This window comes from Lepidochelys kempii, chromosome 5 (assembly GCF_965140285.1).
Source record: "Lepidochelys kempii isolate rLepKem1 chromosome 5, rLepKem1.hap1, whole genome shotgun sequence".
Classification (NCBI taxonomy): Eukaryota; Metazoa; Chordata; order Testudines; family Cheloniidae; genus Lepidochelys; species Lepidochelys kempii.
In genome coordinates, this window is record NC_136384.1 from 48,033,905 (window position 1) to 48,049,284 (window position 15,380).

The window sequence follows — 15,380 nt, forward strand, 5'->3', positions numbered from 1 at the left end:
CTAAGCAAATCACCATAGTTCCAAGAACCATCACTGGTGGTAAGAACAAAATGAGGAGGTGCCAGGTTGGCAGGGTCATATTATGAGCGCCATAGAGGTGCCACTCCAGGGGGCACCACAGCCGACCCAACAGGTGCTGCTAGGGTAAAACTTTCTGACGACTGTGGTCGTGGCGCGCACACACCTAATTGGAATCTATATGAGCAAGCACTAGATGAAGAAAGCTTGTTTTTGCTGCAACCTGTTCTGTGGGGAAAGGAGGTAGCTAACAGATGGAAAGTGAAAAAGTCTGTCATATTTATACATATAAATGCAAGTACGTATAATATTCCACAAATATACAAGTTGTATTTATTGTTTACAGAACTACTTTTTAAAAAAACTTAAAGGTTTCTCCCCTCTCACTTAATTGAGCTCTCATGCTGCAACTTATTTGCTAAAAGGATCACTACTGAGTAATATGAGATTCCCCCCTTCCTTCTGGTTTGCGCTGAGCCATTTTGTTTGAACACTGAAAGACCACAATGCGGAATCAAATTAAGCTCTTCCACATAGCAATGCCCAGCACATATCCTAGTTCAGTGCGTTGGGCTGGTCAAACTGGTTTGTATAAAATGTAAGGCACCAGTGGGAAGGGTAGAAGGTGAGGAATTCAAATAACAACAGAAGAAATATTTGAAAAAATAATGAAAAGAGCATGATACAATATATAGAAGAAAAACAAGTAATTACATTTAAATCCTCCAGGACTCAGCTATTTTCATTGTAATATCAATTAAGCAAGGGCTAATATCCATGTAAAATTATCAAAAGGCATTTCTCTACATTTTAATTAATTTTTTTCTCCTTTGTTAGTTCTGATCTCATATTCTACGAACTATAGGTAGGTTATTCTCAAACTCAAATGACCTTTAATTACTTGAATTTATATTGCCTCCCATACCCTCAGTCACACAATTTAATCTGTATTTCCAGATATTGTCTTTATACAAAACTTTTGTTTTTCCCCAAACTGCATTACTAGCATAATCTCATATCTAATGATTCACTAGTATCTTATGCACATATAAAAATAGAGATGGAAACCCCTTTAAGCTAGTCACAAATTAAAATGATGATTATTTAAAATAGCAACAGCAGCTCATTAAAGGAAACAGTAAAACAAAAGCTTTGTAGATGTATTTCTGAGAACCATGTTTGTCTGTAACCAGATTTCCCTACTAAAACTGAAGACAGTTAAAGACTAGTCTCAGAGGTAAACCAGGTGCATAAGTTTAAAAATTATGTAGCATTCTTTTTTGAAAGAAAATTCTGATATGGAAGATTTAGGGGGTTTTCTATATATTTTATAGGAGAAAAGTGCTGAAAATATGGGCCATTAGTCTTTTAAAATTCTTAGATTTTTATATTTATTTTTAGACAAATTGATTGAAGAAGTTATTGTGATTTGTTCTTGCCCAAAGATGTGATATAGACGCCGAAAAACTTTCTTAAGTAACATATATGAAATAAGAATTAAAGAACTTAATTTGGTGCCTATTTATGTTTGCAAAACTATCTGACAGAATGGAGAGAAACTAGGAGGGACTACTAATACCCTGTTACAAAGGGACAGCAATGTCATGCAGAGTTAAAAACTAAGCTAGAAACCAGCATCCATAAAAATGGCACCAATGGCTGTTGGCAATAGTGAATACAATTCAGAAGCTGGATACTTCTGAAAGTTTTAAATTAATCATAGTATTGAATAAATGAATATAAAAATATAGCTTTTATCCTTCACATTATGGATTATTGGAGAACTTCAGACACTTCTGAGTTGTGTAGTAGACGAGTCTCAACCAGCCATGAACAATTTATCCGAAGTGGGAACTTACTGCATATAGTATTGTATAGGAAAACTTGGCCCGACTAATAAACGATTTTATTTTATTTATAAAGCCAAATAAAATATTTTAAAATGCTAAAGGTAAGTTTTGAGGGGTTTACTTACTGCCCAAGAGTACTGAAGATGTTAGAGATTACTTTGGGACATTTGTGGTGATAAGTGCTCCTTTGCCCCTAGCTGGCTGCAGAGAAGGCTGTCTAAAATAAAGAAAAACAAACAGACAAAGAGTCCCACAGCAGGTGCAGGGTCTATTATATCAACAAAACACTAGAAAAAGGAGCATTATGTTGCAGACGCTATGGATTTATGTTGCTGCCATGTCCAGCATCACTGGGATACTGTCTAGCAAAAGGAATGGCTTTTTAGAAATCTTGTATATTACAGTATCAGCACTGAAAAGAACTGTCATGTTAGTGAGCACCCTAAAAGGGCCCAGTTTCCATCCCTCTACCATCCTATAAACTGATAAGACTTGAGCTGAAGATAAGAATTTACAGTGTTACACAGAAGCATGGAGCTTTTCATACTTCTGTAACTCTGCACAAGTTGTCTCCCCCTTACCAAGCTGAGGCAAATACTAGAGCAGGGTTTCTCACACTTCATTGCACCGCAATCCCCTTCTGACAACAAAAGTTACTGCATGACTCCAGGAACGGGGACTGAAGCCTGAGCCCTGTCACCCTGGACAGCATGGCTGAAGCCCAACCCACATTGCCCTGTGGGGGAGGGGCAAAGCTTGAGGGCTTCAGCCCTGAGCAAGGGGACTGTAACCTAAACCCTGCCACCGAGGGCTGAAGCAGAAGCCTGAGCCCCACCGCCCAGGGCTGAATCCTTCTGGCTTCAACGTCCACCCTGGGTAGTGGGGCTTGGACTTTGGCTTCAGCCCCAGGCCCCAGCAAGTCTTATGCCAACCCTGGCGAATCCATTAAAACAAGGTCCCGACCCACTTTGGGGTTCCGAACCACAGTTTGAGAACTGCTGGACTAGAGCATCTGGTTACAGATCATAAGGAAGTGATATCAGAAAGTAAAAGAAAACATGGTTTCATGGGTAATACAGTTGAATGTTGCCTTGGAGAACTGCCTCTTTCAGAGAGTTCCTATGTGATGATAGGCAAGTCATTATCAAAAAAGAAAAAAGCTTTTCACAGGTGGTCACTAATTGCTTGTTCCTCATTTTCTGAGTACCCAACTTGATACCCTGTGGTCTGGTCTGTAGAAGTGTTGAGCACTCACATCTGCAAATGAAGTCACTGGGAGCTGCGTGTTAAACATATACAGTATGATATAATTCCAAGTACTCTGAAAAATCAAGTCCTAGGCATTCAGTGGTCAAATTGGGAACCCAAAATTAGTGGACTCTTTAACCTTAATTTCTCTGTGCCTTCATTTCCCACATGTAAAATGGGGATAATAATATGACCTGGGTGTTGTGAAAATAAATTCATCAGTGTTTGTGAAGCACTCACATACTATAGTGATGAGCATCACAGAAAAAAATATGAGGAAATTAGTAATTCTGTATCCAGATCAGAGTTAGACTAGCATATGGTAAACAAGACATGGGACCACATATTGAACAATGAAGATAAAACAAAATGTTGAACAGCTGCTCATTCAGTGAACACTGTCTATCCTGTGCACAGAATGAGGCAGGGATCACATTGAAAAAAGTAGTATGCAATCACGTAATTAAAGATTGAATTATACTGCATGTAAACAAAGAGACAAATTAAGGTGCTTGACTTAGCAACTTCAATGTTCTTTTGATGTGATTTTTGTATGCAATACTGTCTAGGGCCTGATAACATTGTCCAACACTACAGTATCTGAATACCTATGCAAAAGTGCTTCTTTTGGACCACAGAAACATTTTCATACACAGCTCCATTTCTTATATCCATAGTTTTCTCAGACTCTTTATTTTCTTCCACTGTATATGGATGTTCATAACCAAGGCCCTAATAAAGGAAACCAATTTTCTATTGTAGGCAATATGCACCTTTGGCCAGATTTTATATATATAAAACTTTGAAAACTTCAATGACACAATCATAGTAGTTAGCACGCAAAGATAGATAAATCACCAGCTGAAGTAATAGGATAATCCTAGTGACATTTCTCCCTATCACTATAAACCATCTAACATAATACATGCATAAGCCAGGACTTTTTTAAAAAAATACACACAAAATGTTTAAGCCAAAATGACTACTCTGGTATTTGTTAAGAAAATTAATCAGCAAGTTTCATAGGAGTACATCATGAGCAATGGATTTTATTTATTAGTTGATTTGGTGTTTTCAGCATTGGGGGAAAGGAGTTCTTGTTTTAATTCCATTTTGTTCATACAAGAAATACTTCAAATAAAGAGTCTTATTATCTATTTAAATTTTCTTCTAACTAAATATAAATTTACACCATCAAAACATTATGCAGGGTTTAGTTGCACAATTGTTGCTAACATCAAATGGAACCAGGCAACTAACAACTTGTGCACCACCATGAAATTTTAGGACAGGCATCAATAATATACTCCTAAAAATTGTTATTCTCTCTCCTCTCAAAAAACTTCCCAAATTGGTTAGTACCTGTAGTTGTGCTTTCAGAAGCTGTTGGCTGGTAATTTTATCTTTTAGCTGCATCATTTTTTCAATTCGTTGGTTGACTTGTTGATCTTTCTTAAGCTCATTTTCATAAAATCTAGAACCCTATAAGAAAAATAAAAAGTTAAGATACATCTGAAAGTTCATTGTTTTCCTTATAATCTTACAATAACTGAACAACAGAAGAAGATGCAACTTGTCTGCTAACAACTCATTTAAATGGAAAAAACCAGCACTGAAATAAAATGGACAGTTGTTTCCAATCCTATCAGAGAAGCAGATACAGCCTTATGATATGCTGGGCTCTGTATATTTTAAGGATTTCTTACGCGTATTATATATATTTTGGATATTCATATAATTGAGGTATACACACAAAAGACAACTGTGGTACTCAGATTACATGAAGTTCATATTCTTCCTTCCCTCTGCCACTCAGAGTTTAATATACTTTTGAGGAAACCTGCATGGCACCAGCAAGGCGGGAACATGTCCTGATGTGATGATGATGCAATTCTAAAAACATTAGCTAGATCAGAGAGATGCCAAAATAACTCAACGGAAATAAGTTACTTGCACTCTCTAGGCTATTTTCTGTTATATCTTGAAAGATATTGAATGCAAAAATTGAAAATTGAGCTCAGGCATTTTTACTTTTCATGTGCAGCATTTCCTCATTGGTCCATATGGTCTCATCTGGAGAAAAATAATGCCATTGCGTAAGTCAATGGTACAACCTCATCTGGAATACTGCGCACAGTACTTGTCACCCAATCTCAGAAGGATATTGCAGAATTAGAAAGAGTTTAAAAGAGGGTGATGAGAATGTTCAGGGGTATGCAAAATCTCCATATGAAGAGAGATGGAAAAGACTGAGATTATTTGGAAAGGAAATGAATAAGAGGGGATATGATGAAGGTATAGAAAATAATAAATGAAATAGAGAAGGTAGATCAGGAACTTCTTTTCTCCCTGTCTCATAACACAGGAACAAGAGGGGATATTCAATGAAAATAAAAGGGAGCAGAATCAAAACATATTAAATACTTTTTCACAGAATGTGTAGTTAGAGTACAATACTCATTGCCACAGGATGCCATTGAGGCCAAGAATTTAATAAGATTCAGAGAGGAATGTAATCCAGTTTTATAACAGTTAATGCTAAAAAAAAAGTATTGGAAGAGATATAAAACCTCATTCTTCAAAGTTTAAACCAATCTCTAACTAGCAGATAGTAGGATGAACTTTCCTTCAGTATCAGGCATGCATGTAATCTTCTCTTCCCGCGATAAGTGAACATTAGGGATTGTGCTTACTGGAAAGAAAGTCCCATACTTTTTCTCATTGGTGCTAGTAGTAAATTTTTTACAGGTATTTAAGAGGTTGGTAAATGCTGTCAAGGAACTATGAAATTTGGGTTCCCTATATCTGTCTTGTAGCTCCTCACAGTAGTGATGCAATAAGATTGTGTTCCTTACAAGGGCTTTTTTGTTTGTTTTCTGGAGCGGCTGAAAGGGAAGAGAGATTTGGGAGAGTTCCATACAAGAATCTACAACTATAATACACCTGATACTTTACAGTTTGTTGATTTTTTCCCCCCAACAAATGCAGATTTTTAAAAGGGCATGAGACTTGTTCTCCTCATTTTATCTATTATTCACTTGGCTCCATCTCTCTCTCAACATAACGGCAGCAGCCGTAGCAGTTTTGCAGGAATTATTTCAACAAATACCAAATGGGATGTGTCTTACAAAGGATTACGGTTTGAGGAACTGCTGAACAGTAAGATCAGATGAAATATATGAAAAACTAAACCCTTTGTTTCATGCAAATATCCTTAGCATGGTGAAAAAATGGACAATACAAAAGCAGTCTGCAATAGCAGAATTGTTTTTTAATGCTATATTTTTCAAAGTTCTCCCTAAAGTATTAGCTCTTCCATAAAGCAACAGTACAACATTTATTATTTTACCATAATTGTTTAACAAAAAATCTAGGGCCAGATTGACCCCCCCCCTTGTAATAGAATGCTGTGGGCGGGGATGGGGGGTCACTCTGAGAGGTTACCCTTGCTCGGTTATCCCTAGATTGTCTGATAGGAGGACTCTGAAAACCTCATAGATTTGGGGCCTCTTCCCAAGTTCCAAAGGAGAGGTGCTGACAGGTACTGCACCACTGGCTGCTTTCCCTTCGAACACACCCTAAAAAGGACGTGTAGTCAGCCCTGAGGAGTTCTACTGAAAAAGTTTATACAACCGCAAACCATATTAACTTTTCCAGCAGATTCCCCAATGGTTGTGGGGAGGGTGATGAAAAGCAACCTTTCCTGTGTCACCCACATACAGAACAGAGGAGGCTGCCCCCATTTATGCATGCAAAACTAAGAAATAAAAAAGTAAAAACCGAAGCATTAGTGAAAAAGGTTACACAAACAAACCTTGGTGGCCTCCATTATGATTTTATTGATTTTCTCTTTATCCAGTCCTTGCATTCCAGCCTTGTTATCATTGAGGCCCACTCTAAGTAGAAATCCACCATCATCAGAAGTGTTAACAACTTTCTTTGTGCTGTCCATAGCGCAACGCAGTGAGTGCTTTTTCAAACTTTAATAACCTAAAAGAGAATATAAGTTACATACGTCTTTCAAAACTCCAGTTGATGAATAATACAATTCCACAATCACTTTCAATTTTATTAGACACACCAAATACTGTGGTTTAATATGGAATTCTTCAAAGTAGCTCAACTACACACAGTCACCAAACAAAGAATAAATCTCAACTGTGTTAGTGTCTGAAGTACAGCTGCATGGGAAATGATTTATCATCCTGTGAAAATGTTCAAGATTCAGTAATTTTCCTCATTCTACATTGAGGCGAAAGAACATCAGAGAGAGACAGGAACATGAGCCTGGGGCTTCCACATCCCAGGTGAGTGCTCTAACCACTTGGCTATTAGCTACTCAGTGATTCCTCTTTATCTTGTTTTGACCAGAAATTCCATCCTGGACTTGAGAAACCTTCACATCAAAAATTTTGTCTAAACTGATACATTCCCACAAAAAGTTTAGTTTCCAACGAACTGGCATTTTCCAACCAAAAAACCTGTTTGAAAAATTTCCAACTAGCTTTATATCTGGTTCACTTGGTAACTTGGGCTCAAGCAAATGATAAGCATTTTAATATGGCCAAATGTCAAGTTACACGTCACGGTACAAAGAACATAGGCCATTCTTGCAGAAAGGAGGACTCAATTCTGGGAAACTCTGATTCTGAAAAAGACTTGGGGGTCATGGTGGACAAATATGAGTTTCCTGAACAATACTGTAGCCAAATGGGCCAATGCAACTCTTGAATGCATAAACAGGGGAATTTCAAGTAGGATTAGAGGGGTTATTTTACCTCTGTATTTGGCCAGGTGTGACCGCCACTAGCATACTGTGTACAGTTCTACTATCCACAGTTCAAAAAGGATGTTAATAAAATGGAGAGGAAGTTCAGAGAAGAGCCATGATAAATGATTAAAGGATTGGAAAACATACCTTACAGTAATAGATTAAAGGAACTCAATCTAGTTTAACAAAGAGAAGGTTAAGGGGGGACTTGATCACAGTGTTTAAGAACCTATAAGGGGAATAAAATGGGTTCTTCAATCAAGCAGACAAAGATATAACAAGATGCAATGGCTGGAAGTTGACGCAAGACAAATTCAGACTGGAAATAAGGTGAACATTTCTTGACAGTGAGGGTAATTAACCATTGGAACAACTTCCTAAGGGTTGTGGTGGACTGTTCATCACTAGCCATTTTTAAACCAAATTTGGTTATTTTAAGATATGTTGTCACTCAAATAGGAATTAATTCAGGGAAGCCCCATAGGGTTACCAACTTTCTAATTGCACAAAACCGAACACCCTTGCCCCGCCCTCTTCCCGGAGGCCCTGCCCCCATTCACTCCACTCCCCCTCCCTCCATTGCTTGCTCTCCTCCACCCTCAGTCACTTTCACTGGTGGGGCACGGGGTTGGTGTGCGGGAAGGGGTGAGGGTTCTGACTGGGGGTGCTGGCTCCGGAGTGGGGCCAGAAATGAGGGGTTCAGGGTGTGGGAGGGTCTCCAGACTGGGACAGGAGGTCGGGGTGCGAGACGGGGTGAGGGCTCCGACTGGGGGTGTGGGCTCTGGGGTGCGGCAGGGGGTCAGGGTGTTGGAGGAGGTTCAGGATGCAGGCTCCAGCCGGGTGGTGCTTACTTCCATCAGCTCCTGGAAGCTGCCAGCATGTCCGGTTCTAGGCGGAGGGGCCAGAGGACTCTGCGCACTGCCCACACCTGCAAGCGCCACCTGTGCAGCTCCCATTGGCCGCGGTTTCTCGTCAATAGGCGCTGCAAAGCCAATGTTCAGGGTGGGGGCAGTGCACGGAAACCCTGTCGCTGCCCCTGCGCTAGGAGCCGGACATGCAAGACACTTCTGGGAGCCACGTGGAGCCAGACTTAGCCCTGCTGCGCCACCAGACGGACTTTTAGCAGTTGAAATCCAGATGCCTGGCAACCCTAAAGCCCCATAGTCTGTTTGATACAGGAGGTCTGACTAAACAATCACAATAGTCCTTTCTGAGAGGTTTTGTTTACAAAATAAATAAATAAATAACTGCCAATTTGAAGTAAAAAACATTCCTATGTGCAAAGCTTACTGCATTAAACTTACAGCTGTACAGAGGCTCTTTTTGTGACAGGCTATCTTTCCAGACTCATTGTAAAAATAAAATCAAACTGGCACTGCCCACCAGCATGTTAATTTTATTTTTTAAATGTAAATTAATAGATTTTAAGGCCAGAAGGGACAGTTATGATCATCTAGAGACCTGACTTCCTGCATGACACAGGCCACAAAACCTAAACTAGTAATTTCTACATCAAACCATAACTTCTGTTTGAGCTAGAGCATATCTTTTAGAAAGACATCCAGTCTTGATATAAAGACTTGAAGTGATGGAGAACCTACCATGTCCCTAGGAAAGTTATTCTATTTGTTCATTATCCTCATTGTTAATTTTTTTTTTCTTGTCTGAATTTGTCTAGCTTCAGCATCTAACCATTGGATCTCATTATGCTTATTTCTGCTAGTATTAAACAGCCATCTACTATCACTTGTTTCTTATCCATGTAGGTATTTGCAGATCATAAGCAAGTCACCCATAACCTTTACTTGGATACAGTAAGTTGATTGAGCCTCTTAAATCTCTCACTCTCAGCATGTTTTCCAGACCTCATGTCATTCTTCAATAAAATGTAAATGAAATGCTGCCCAAGCAACTGTCACATGACAAAATCTCCTTTTCAGTGGGTTAGCACAAAAAAAGCAGAGTTCTCAGAATGACAACTCAGCATGAGCTCAATAAATTAGAGAACATATATTTATTATCGGAAGAGGGTATAAAGGCAGCTCCCTCCTACTGCTGATTAAAAAAACAATTTCATCTTCTCTCCCAGGCAAGGAGCACCCATCTCCTTAACTTCCTCTCAGTTACTTCCGCAGTCAAGGGTCCTTTCTGTCTGATAGGAGCCACACCCCTTCAAGAGCTGTCTCTCAATGTGCTGCACACCCAGACCCAGTTACCACAGTTACTCTATTGCACAACAGTGGTGTGACATTGCACTCTATATGATTTTATAAAAATATGCTAATGAGTGTGAATATAATGTAACTGGAATATGCTTCATGCAAAAGGTCTCTTGTAAGGTATCATTACAAAGCTTATGATCTACTGAGCATGGTCATCCTATTTGTATAACTGTATCACTCTTGTACCTTAAACTAGAAATATGAAATATAACTCTGAGGTCCTAATGTAGTTATGCAAAGTGTGGGCCATTAATGGTAGTTTGGAATCTTAATGGCTCCCATTAACCAGGACAATTGACTGTAGATGGCTCTGTTTTAGTTGTAAGTCTTCCTGTATACCTGTGGGCTGGCAAATGGGTAATGAAGTCTTACAGTGACATGTGATGTCACCTGAACTGGAATCCATCTTTAACCTGGTGCTTTTCCATTGAGAAGGAGGGGTGGGAACCCAGAGGGACAAAGGATTCCCACCTTATGCAAAAGATAGATAAGTGGCTGGCACAGAACAAATGAGGCGGTGGCCATCATGAGAAATCCCCTAGCTACCACCTGAGCTGGAACAAGGGCTGTACCAGGGGAAAGGATTGTGCCCAGACTAGGAAGGCGTCCAGTCTGTGAAAGAAACTTATTGAAACATCTCTGAGGGTGAGATTTTATCTGTATTCAGTTTTATTACTGTACTAGACTTAGACTTGTGTGTTTTGTTTTATTTTGCTTGGTAATTCACTTTGTTCTGTCAGTTACTACTTGGAACCACTTAAATCCTGCTTTCTGTATTTAATAAAATCACTTTTTACTTATTAATTAACCCAGAGTACGTATTAGTACCTGGAAGGGGGTGGGAGGCTGGCAAACAGCTGCGCATATCTATCAGTGTTCTAGAGGGTGAACAATTTACGAGTTTACCCTGTATAAGCTTTATACAGGGTAAAACAGATTTATTTGGGGTTTGGACCCCATTGGAAGTTGGGCATCTGAGTGTTAAAGACAGGAACACTTCTTAAGTTGCTTTCAGTTAAGTCTGCAGCTTTGGGGCACGTGGTTCAAACCCTGGGTCTGTGTTGGAGCAGACTGGCGTGTCTGGCTCAGCAAGACAGGGTGCTGGAATATCAAGCTGGCAGGGAAAGCAGGGGCAGAAGTAGTCTTGGCACATCAGTTGGCACCCCCAAAGGGGGTTTCTGCAATCCAACCCATCACAAATGGATATAAAACTGTGCTGGAACACTGCAAGCAAGACGCATGTTTAAAAACTGTTGCTTCTCCAGCTGAGGGGTTAGGAAAGAATAAGCATGATCCCCTACCAAAGATTTGGAGGCAGCCCACATTTGTGTTTAGGCATTTACGGTTGAATTTTCCACCTGAAATGATCACATATGGTTCATGGAGGAAAAGGATTCCTCTATATGTTAATTACTCAGAAGACTGACCCAAAAGCATCACTAATTAATTAATTTTTAATCTTGTGTTTTTTAACTCATTCTTAGGATTTTTGAGCTCTTGACAGTATGGCATTCTGTTCACATTTAGATGGTTATGTTCCCAATTGTATTAGAAATGAAAGCTGAAAGTTTCTGCAGAAACTTATGAGTAACCCTAATCAAGGAACTTCTTTATTCATTGTGAGTGAATGGATTTATCAAATCTTCAAGCAAATGCATTTGTTTCCCTTATTTTCTATAATGATGGAGGTGTTCGTTTTTGCTGAAATTTTTTCCCTTGGAACAGGAGACCAACTGCATTCCAGTAGTAGAGCAAGTTATATTTTTAAAATATAAAAGTTCTATCTGATTAAAAAAATCTTAAATTTTAATTATATTCAGTGCATTGGGTTTATTATTTGTGACATTTTTTCAGAAGAGCCAAGACCAGCTGAGTAATAATCTGTGTGTTTTTTGGCTCTTGCCTGTCAGAACACAGAACAGGAGTTACTGAGACAAAGCAGACATCAGACGAACACCTTGGGTGCTCTGAGGCCAGCAGGAAGTGGGGAGTGCCAGGCAGACCTGAGACCATTTCAGCACATTTTCATACTCTCTCCACCCATGCTGGTGCAATCTACCACACTGTTGGGAACCACTGGCCCTGCAACTGCAACAGAGTAGCTAGTCTTCCCAGCTCAAGCCAAAAGCACTGTTCCCCATGTTTCAGTGATCACACTAAACTCTGTGCAAGGTTAACTGTCACTTCCATTTCAGTCAGTCCAACAGTAGCCATACTGGTACTGGCAATGCCTGGTTGTGAGAATGTGTGGGGGAGAAAAGCAATTTAGAAGCTGCACCAGTAATAGACATTATAAATACCAATGGATTTAATGACTTTTCCCCAGAGAAAATGCCTCACCAAGCCTACATTTTAGATAATTTCTCTCTCCTTACCTCCTTCCTTTGCCCACTCCAGTCTTTGTGGCTTCTTCCATGCTGCTCCCTATGCTTGGATTGATCTCCTTATCCTAGCACATCAGGTTTCAACCCTCTCCTAATTAACATTATTTCTAAAGACTCAGTTTTTCTGCAAGAGCTTCAAGCATTACCTCATGTCAGTCAAATGCCTTCTTTACCTCAACATACATAAATGGGAGGAGAATTATGAAGACATTGGTGATGAAAAAACAGTAACATTTTAAGGTAATACTAATTCTGGTCTATTAATGTGTCTTTGACACTGTAGGCTCTTCTAGGTAGGGCTAGTCTTGTATAGCACAGAGCACATTATTAGTACTTAAATAATAAAGTAAATAAATATAAATTAATAGCTTAATTATAATTGAGAAAAAATTATTTATTGGAGACATGAGTTTAGTTCTCCATAGGATTTACAGATGCACAAAACAGAAAAGGTGAGCCATAGGTAAATACCTTTCAGCTGCCTAGTGGGACAAACAGAAACTGAAGACCATTTTGTTTACAGAAAGGCGTGTCCTTAGGAAAAAAAGACATCAGCTCACTGCACTGAAATGAACTGTGGAAGCAATAATAAAACAACAGGCACAGCACTGTCAAATCAAAGTAGTTGGAGATCTACCAGTGTAAACAGAATAAAAAGAACAAATTTAAACATGTAAAGAAACACCAGAGGGGGAGAACATGTGACACTGCAAAAACAAAGTTGAAGGAACAAAATGTTGCTGATATCAGTGCAGAAATTGATAAGGAGTAAAGGTTTAAATGGACCTATGAAAATTAACTATAAGAATCCCTGTCTGACTTTAAAGCACAGTGAGATTAAAGTTTGTTTATGACAACTTGAAAAAGGGTGAAAAGTTTTATGGTTTGAAGAAACATAAATGAACATATTCTACTCAGAACAGGAGGCAGAGTAGATGGCTACACAGAAAAATGTATTTTGGGGGTGCTGTCACCAGAAGAAACCTCTGTAAGATTGCATTGTTTCCCTTATAGCATTCAATGCAAGGGATGCTAAATATCTTAGGGTATGTCTACACTACGGAATAAGGTCGAATTTATAGAAGTCGGTTTTTTAGAAATCGGTTTTATATATTCGAGTGTGTGTGTCCCCACAGAAAATGCTCTAAGTGCATTAACTCGGCGGAGCGCTTCCACAGTACCAAGGCTAGAGTCGACTTCCGGAGCGTTGCACTGTGGGTAGCTATCCCACAGTTCCCGCAGTCTCCGCTGCCCATTGGAATTCTGGGTTGAGATCCCAATGCCTGATGGGGCTAAAACATTGTCGCGGGTGGTTCTGTGTACATATTGTCAGGCCCCCGTTCCCTCCCTCCGTGAAAGCAAGGGCAGACAATCGTTTTGCGCCTTTTTTCCTGAGTTACCTGTGCAGACGCCATACCACTGCAAGCATGGAGCCCGCTCAGGTAACCGTCACCCTATGTCTCCTGGGTGCTGGCAGACGCGGTACGGCATTGCTACACAGTAGCAGCAACCCCTTGCCTTGTGGCAGCAGACGGTACAGTATGACTGGTAGTCGTCATCGTCATGTCCGAGGTGCTCCTGGTCGCCTCTGTGAGGTCGATCAGGAGCGCCTGGGCAGACATGGGCGCAGGGACTAAATTTGGAGTGACTTGACCAGGTCATTCTCTTTAGTCCTGCAGTCAGTCCTATTGAACCGTCTTATGGTGAGCGGGCAGGCGATACGGACTGCTAGCAGTCGTACTGTACCATCTTCTGCCAGGCAGGCAAGAGATGAGGATTGCTAGTAGTCGTATTGTACCATCTTCTGCCAGGCAGGCAGGAGATGAGGATGGCTAGCAGTCGTACTGTACCATCTTCTGCCAAGCAGCCATGAGATGTGGATGGCATGCAGTCCTTCTGCACCGTCTGCTGCCAGCCAAAGATGTAAAAGATAGATGGAGTGGGTCAAAACAAGAAATAGACCAGATTTGTTTTGTACTCATTTGCCTCCTCCCCTGTCTAGGGGACTCATTCCTCTAGGTCACACTGCAGTCACTCACAGAGAAGGTGCAGCGAGGTAAATCTAGCCATGTATCAATCAGAGGCCAGGCTAACCTCCTTGTTCCAATAAGAACGATAACTTAGGTGCACCATTTCTTATTGGAACCCTCCGTGAAGTCCTGCCTGAAATACTCCTTGATGTAAAGACACCCACTTTGTTGATTTTAGCTCCCTGAAGCCAACCCTGAAAGCCGTGTCGTCAGTCGCCCCTCCCTCTGTCAGAGCAACGGCAGACAATCGTTCCGCGCCTTTTTTCTGTGCGGACGCCATACCAAGGCAAGCATGGAGGCCACTCAGCTCACTTTGGCAATTAGGAGCACATTAAACACCACACGCATTAACCAGCAGTATATGCAGCATCAGAACCTGGCAAAGCGATACCGGGCGAGGAGGCGACGTCAGCGCGGTCACGTGAGTGATCAGGACATGGACACAGATTTCTCTGAAAGCATGGGCCCTGCCAATGCATGCATCATGGTGCTAATGGGGCAGGTTCATGCTGTGGAACGCCGATTCTGGGCTCGGGAAACAAGCACAGACTGGTGGGACCGCATAATGTTGCAGGTCTGGGACGATTCCCAGTGGCTGCGAAACTTTCGCAAGCGTAAGGGCACTTTCATGGAACTTTGTGACTTGCTTTCCCCTGCCCTGAGGCGCATGAATACCAAGATGAGAGCAGCCCTCACAGTTGAGAAGCGAGTGGCGATAGCCCTGTGGAAGCTTGCAACGCCAGACAGCTACCGGTCCGTTGGGAATCAATTTGGAGTGGGCAAATCTACTGTGGGGGCTGCTGTGATGCAAGTAGCCCACGCAATCAAAGATCTGCTGATATCAAGGGTAGTGACCC

General features: G+C 40.7%; 1 protein-coding gene across 9 annotated transcripts in view; it reads right to left on the minus strand.

The window, feature by feature from the left end:
* The window catches only part of POLK (DNA polymerase kappa), a 78,395-nt gene that overhangs the window by 45,588 nt on the left and 17,427 nt on the right, over nucleotides 1-15,380 (minus strand). For 8 of the 9 annotated variants that reach the window (XR_012158915.2, XM_073344207.2, XM_073344203.2 and 5 more), the window contains exons 2-3: nucleotides 6,931-7,106; nucleotides 4,479-4,598 (exon numbers count right to left, since the gene is read on the minus strand). Coding sequence is in view for 7 of the 9 variants with exons in the window: in XM_073344207.2 (XP_073200308.1) it covers nucleotides 4,479-4,598; nucleotides 6,931-7,068 (258 nt within the window). In the remaining 2 variants the exon portion in view is untranslated. Of the gene's footprint in view, nucleotides 1-1,993; nucleotides 2,086-4,478; nucleotides 4,599-6,930; nucleotides 7,107-15,380 lie in introns of those variants that run through there. The other variant, XM_073344209.1, reaches the window with a different exon arrangement.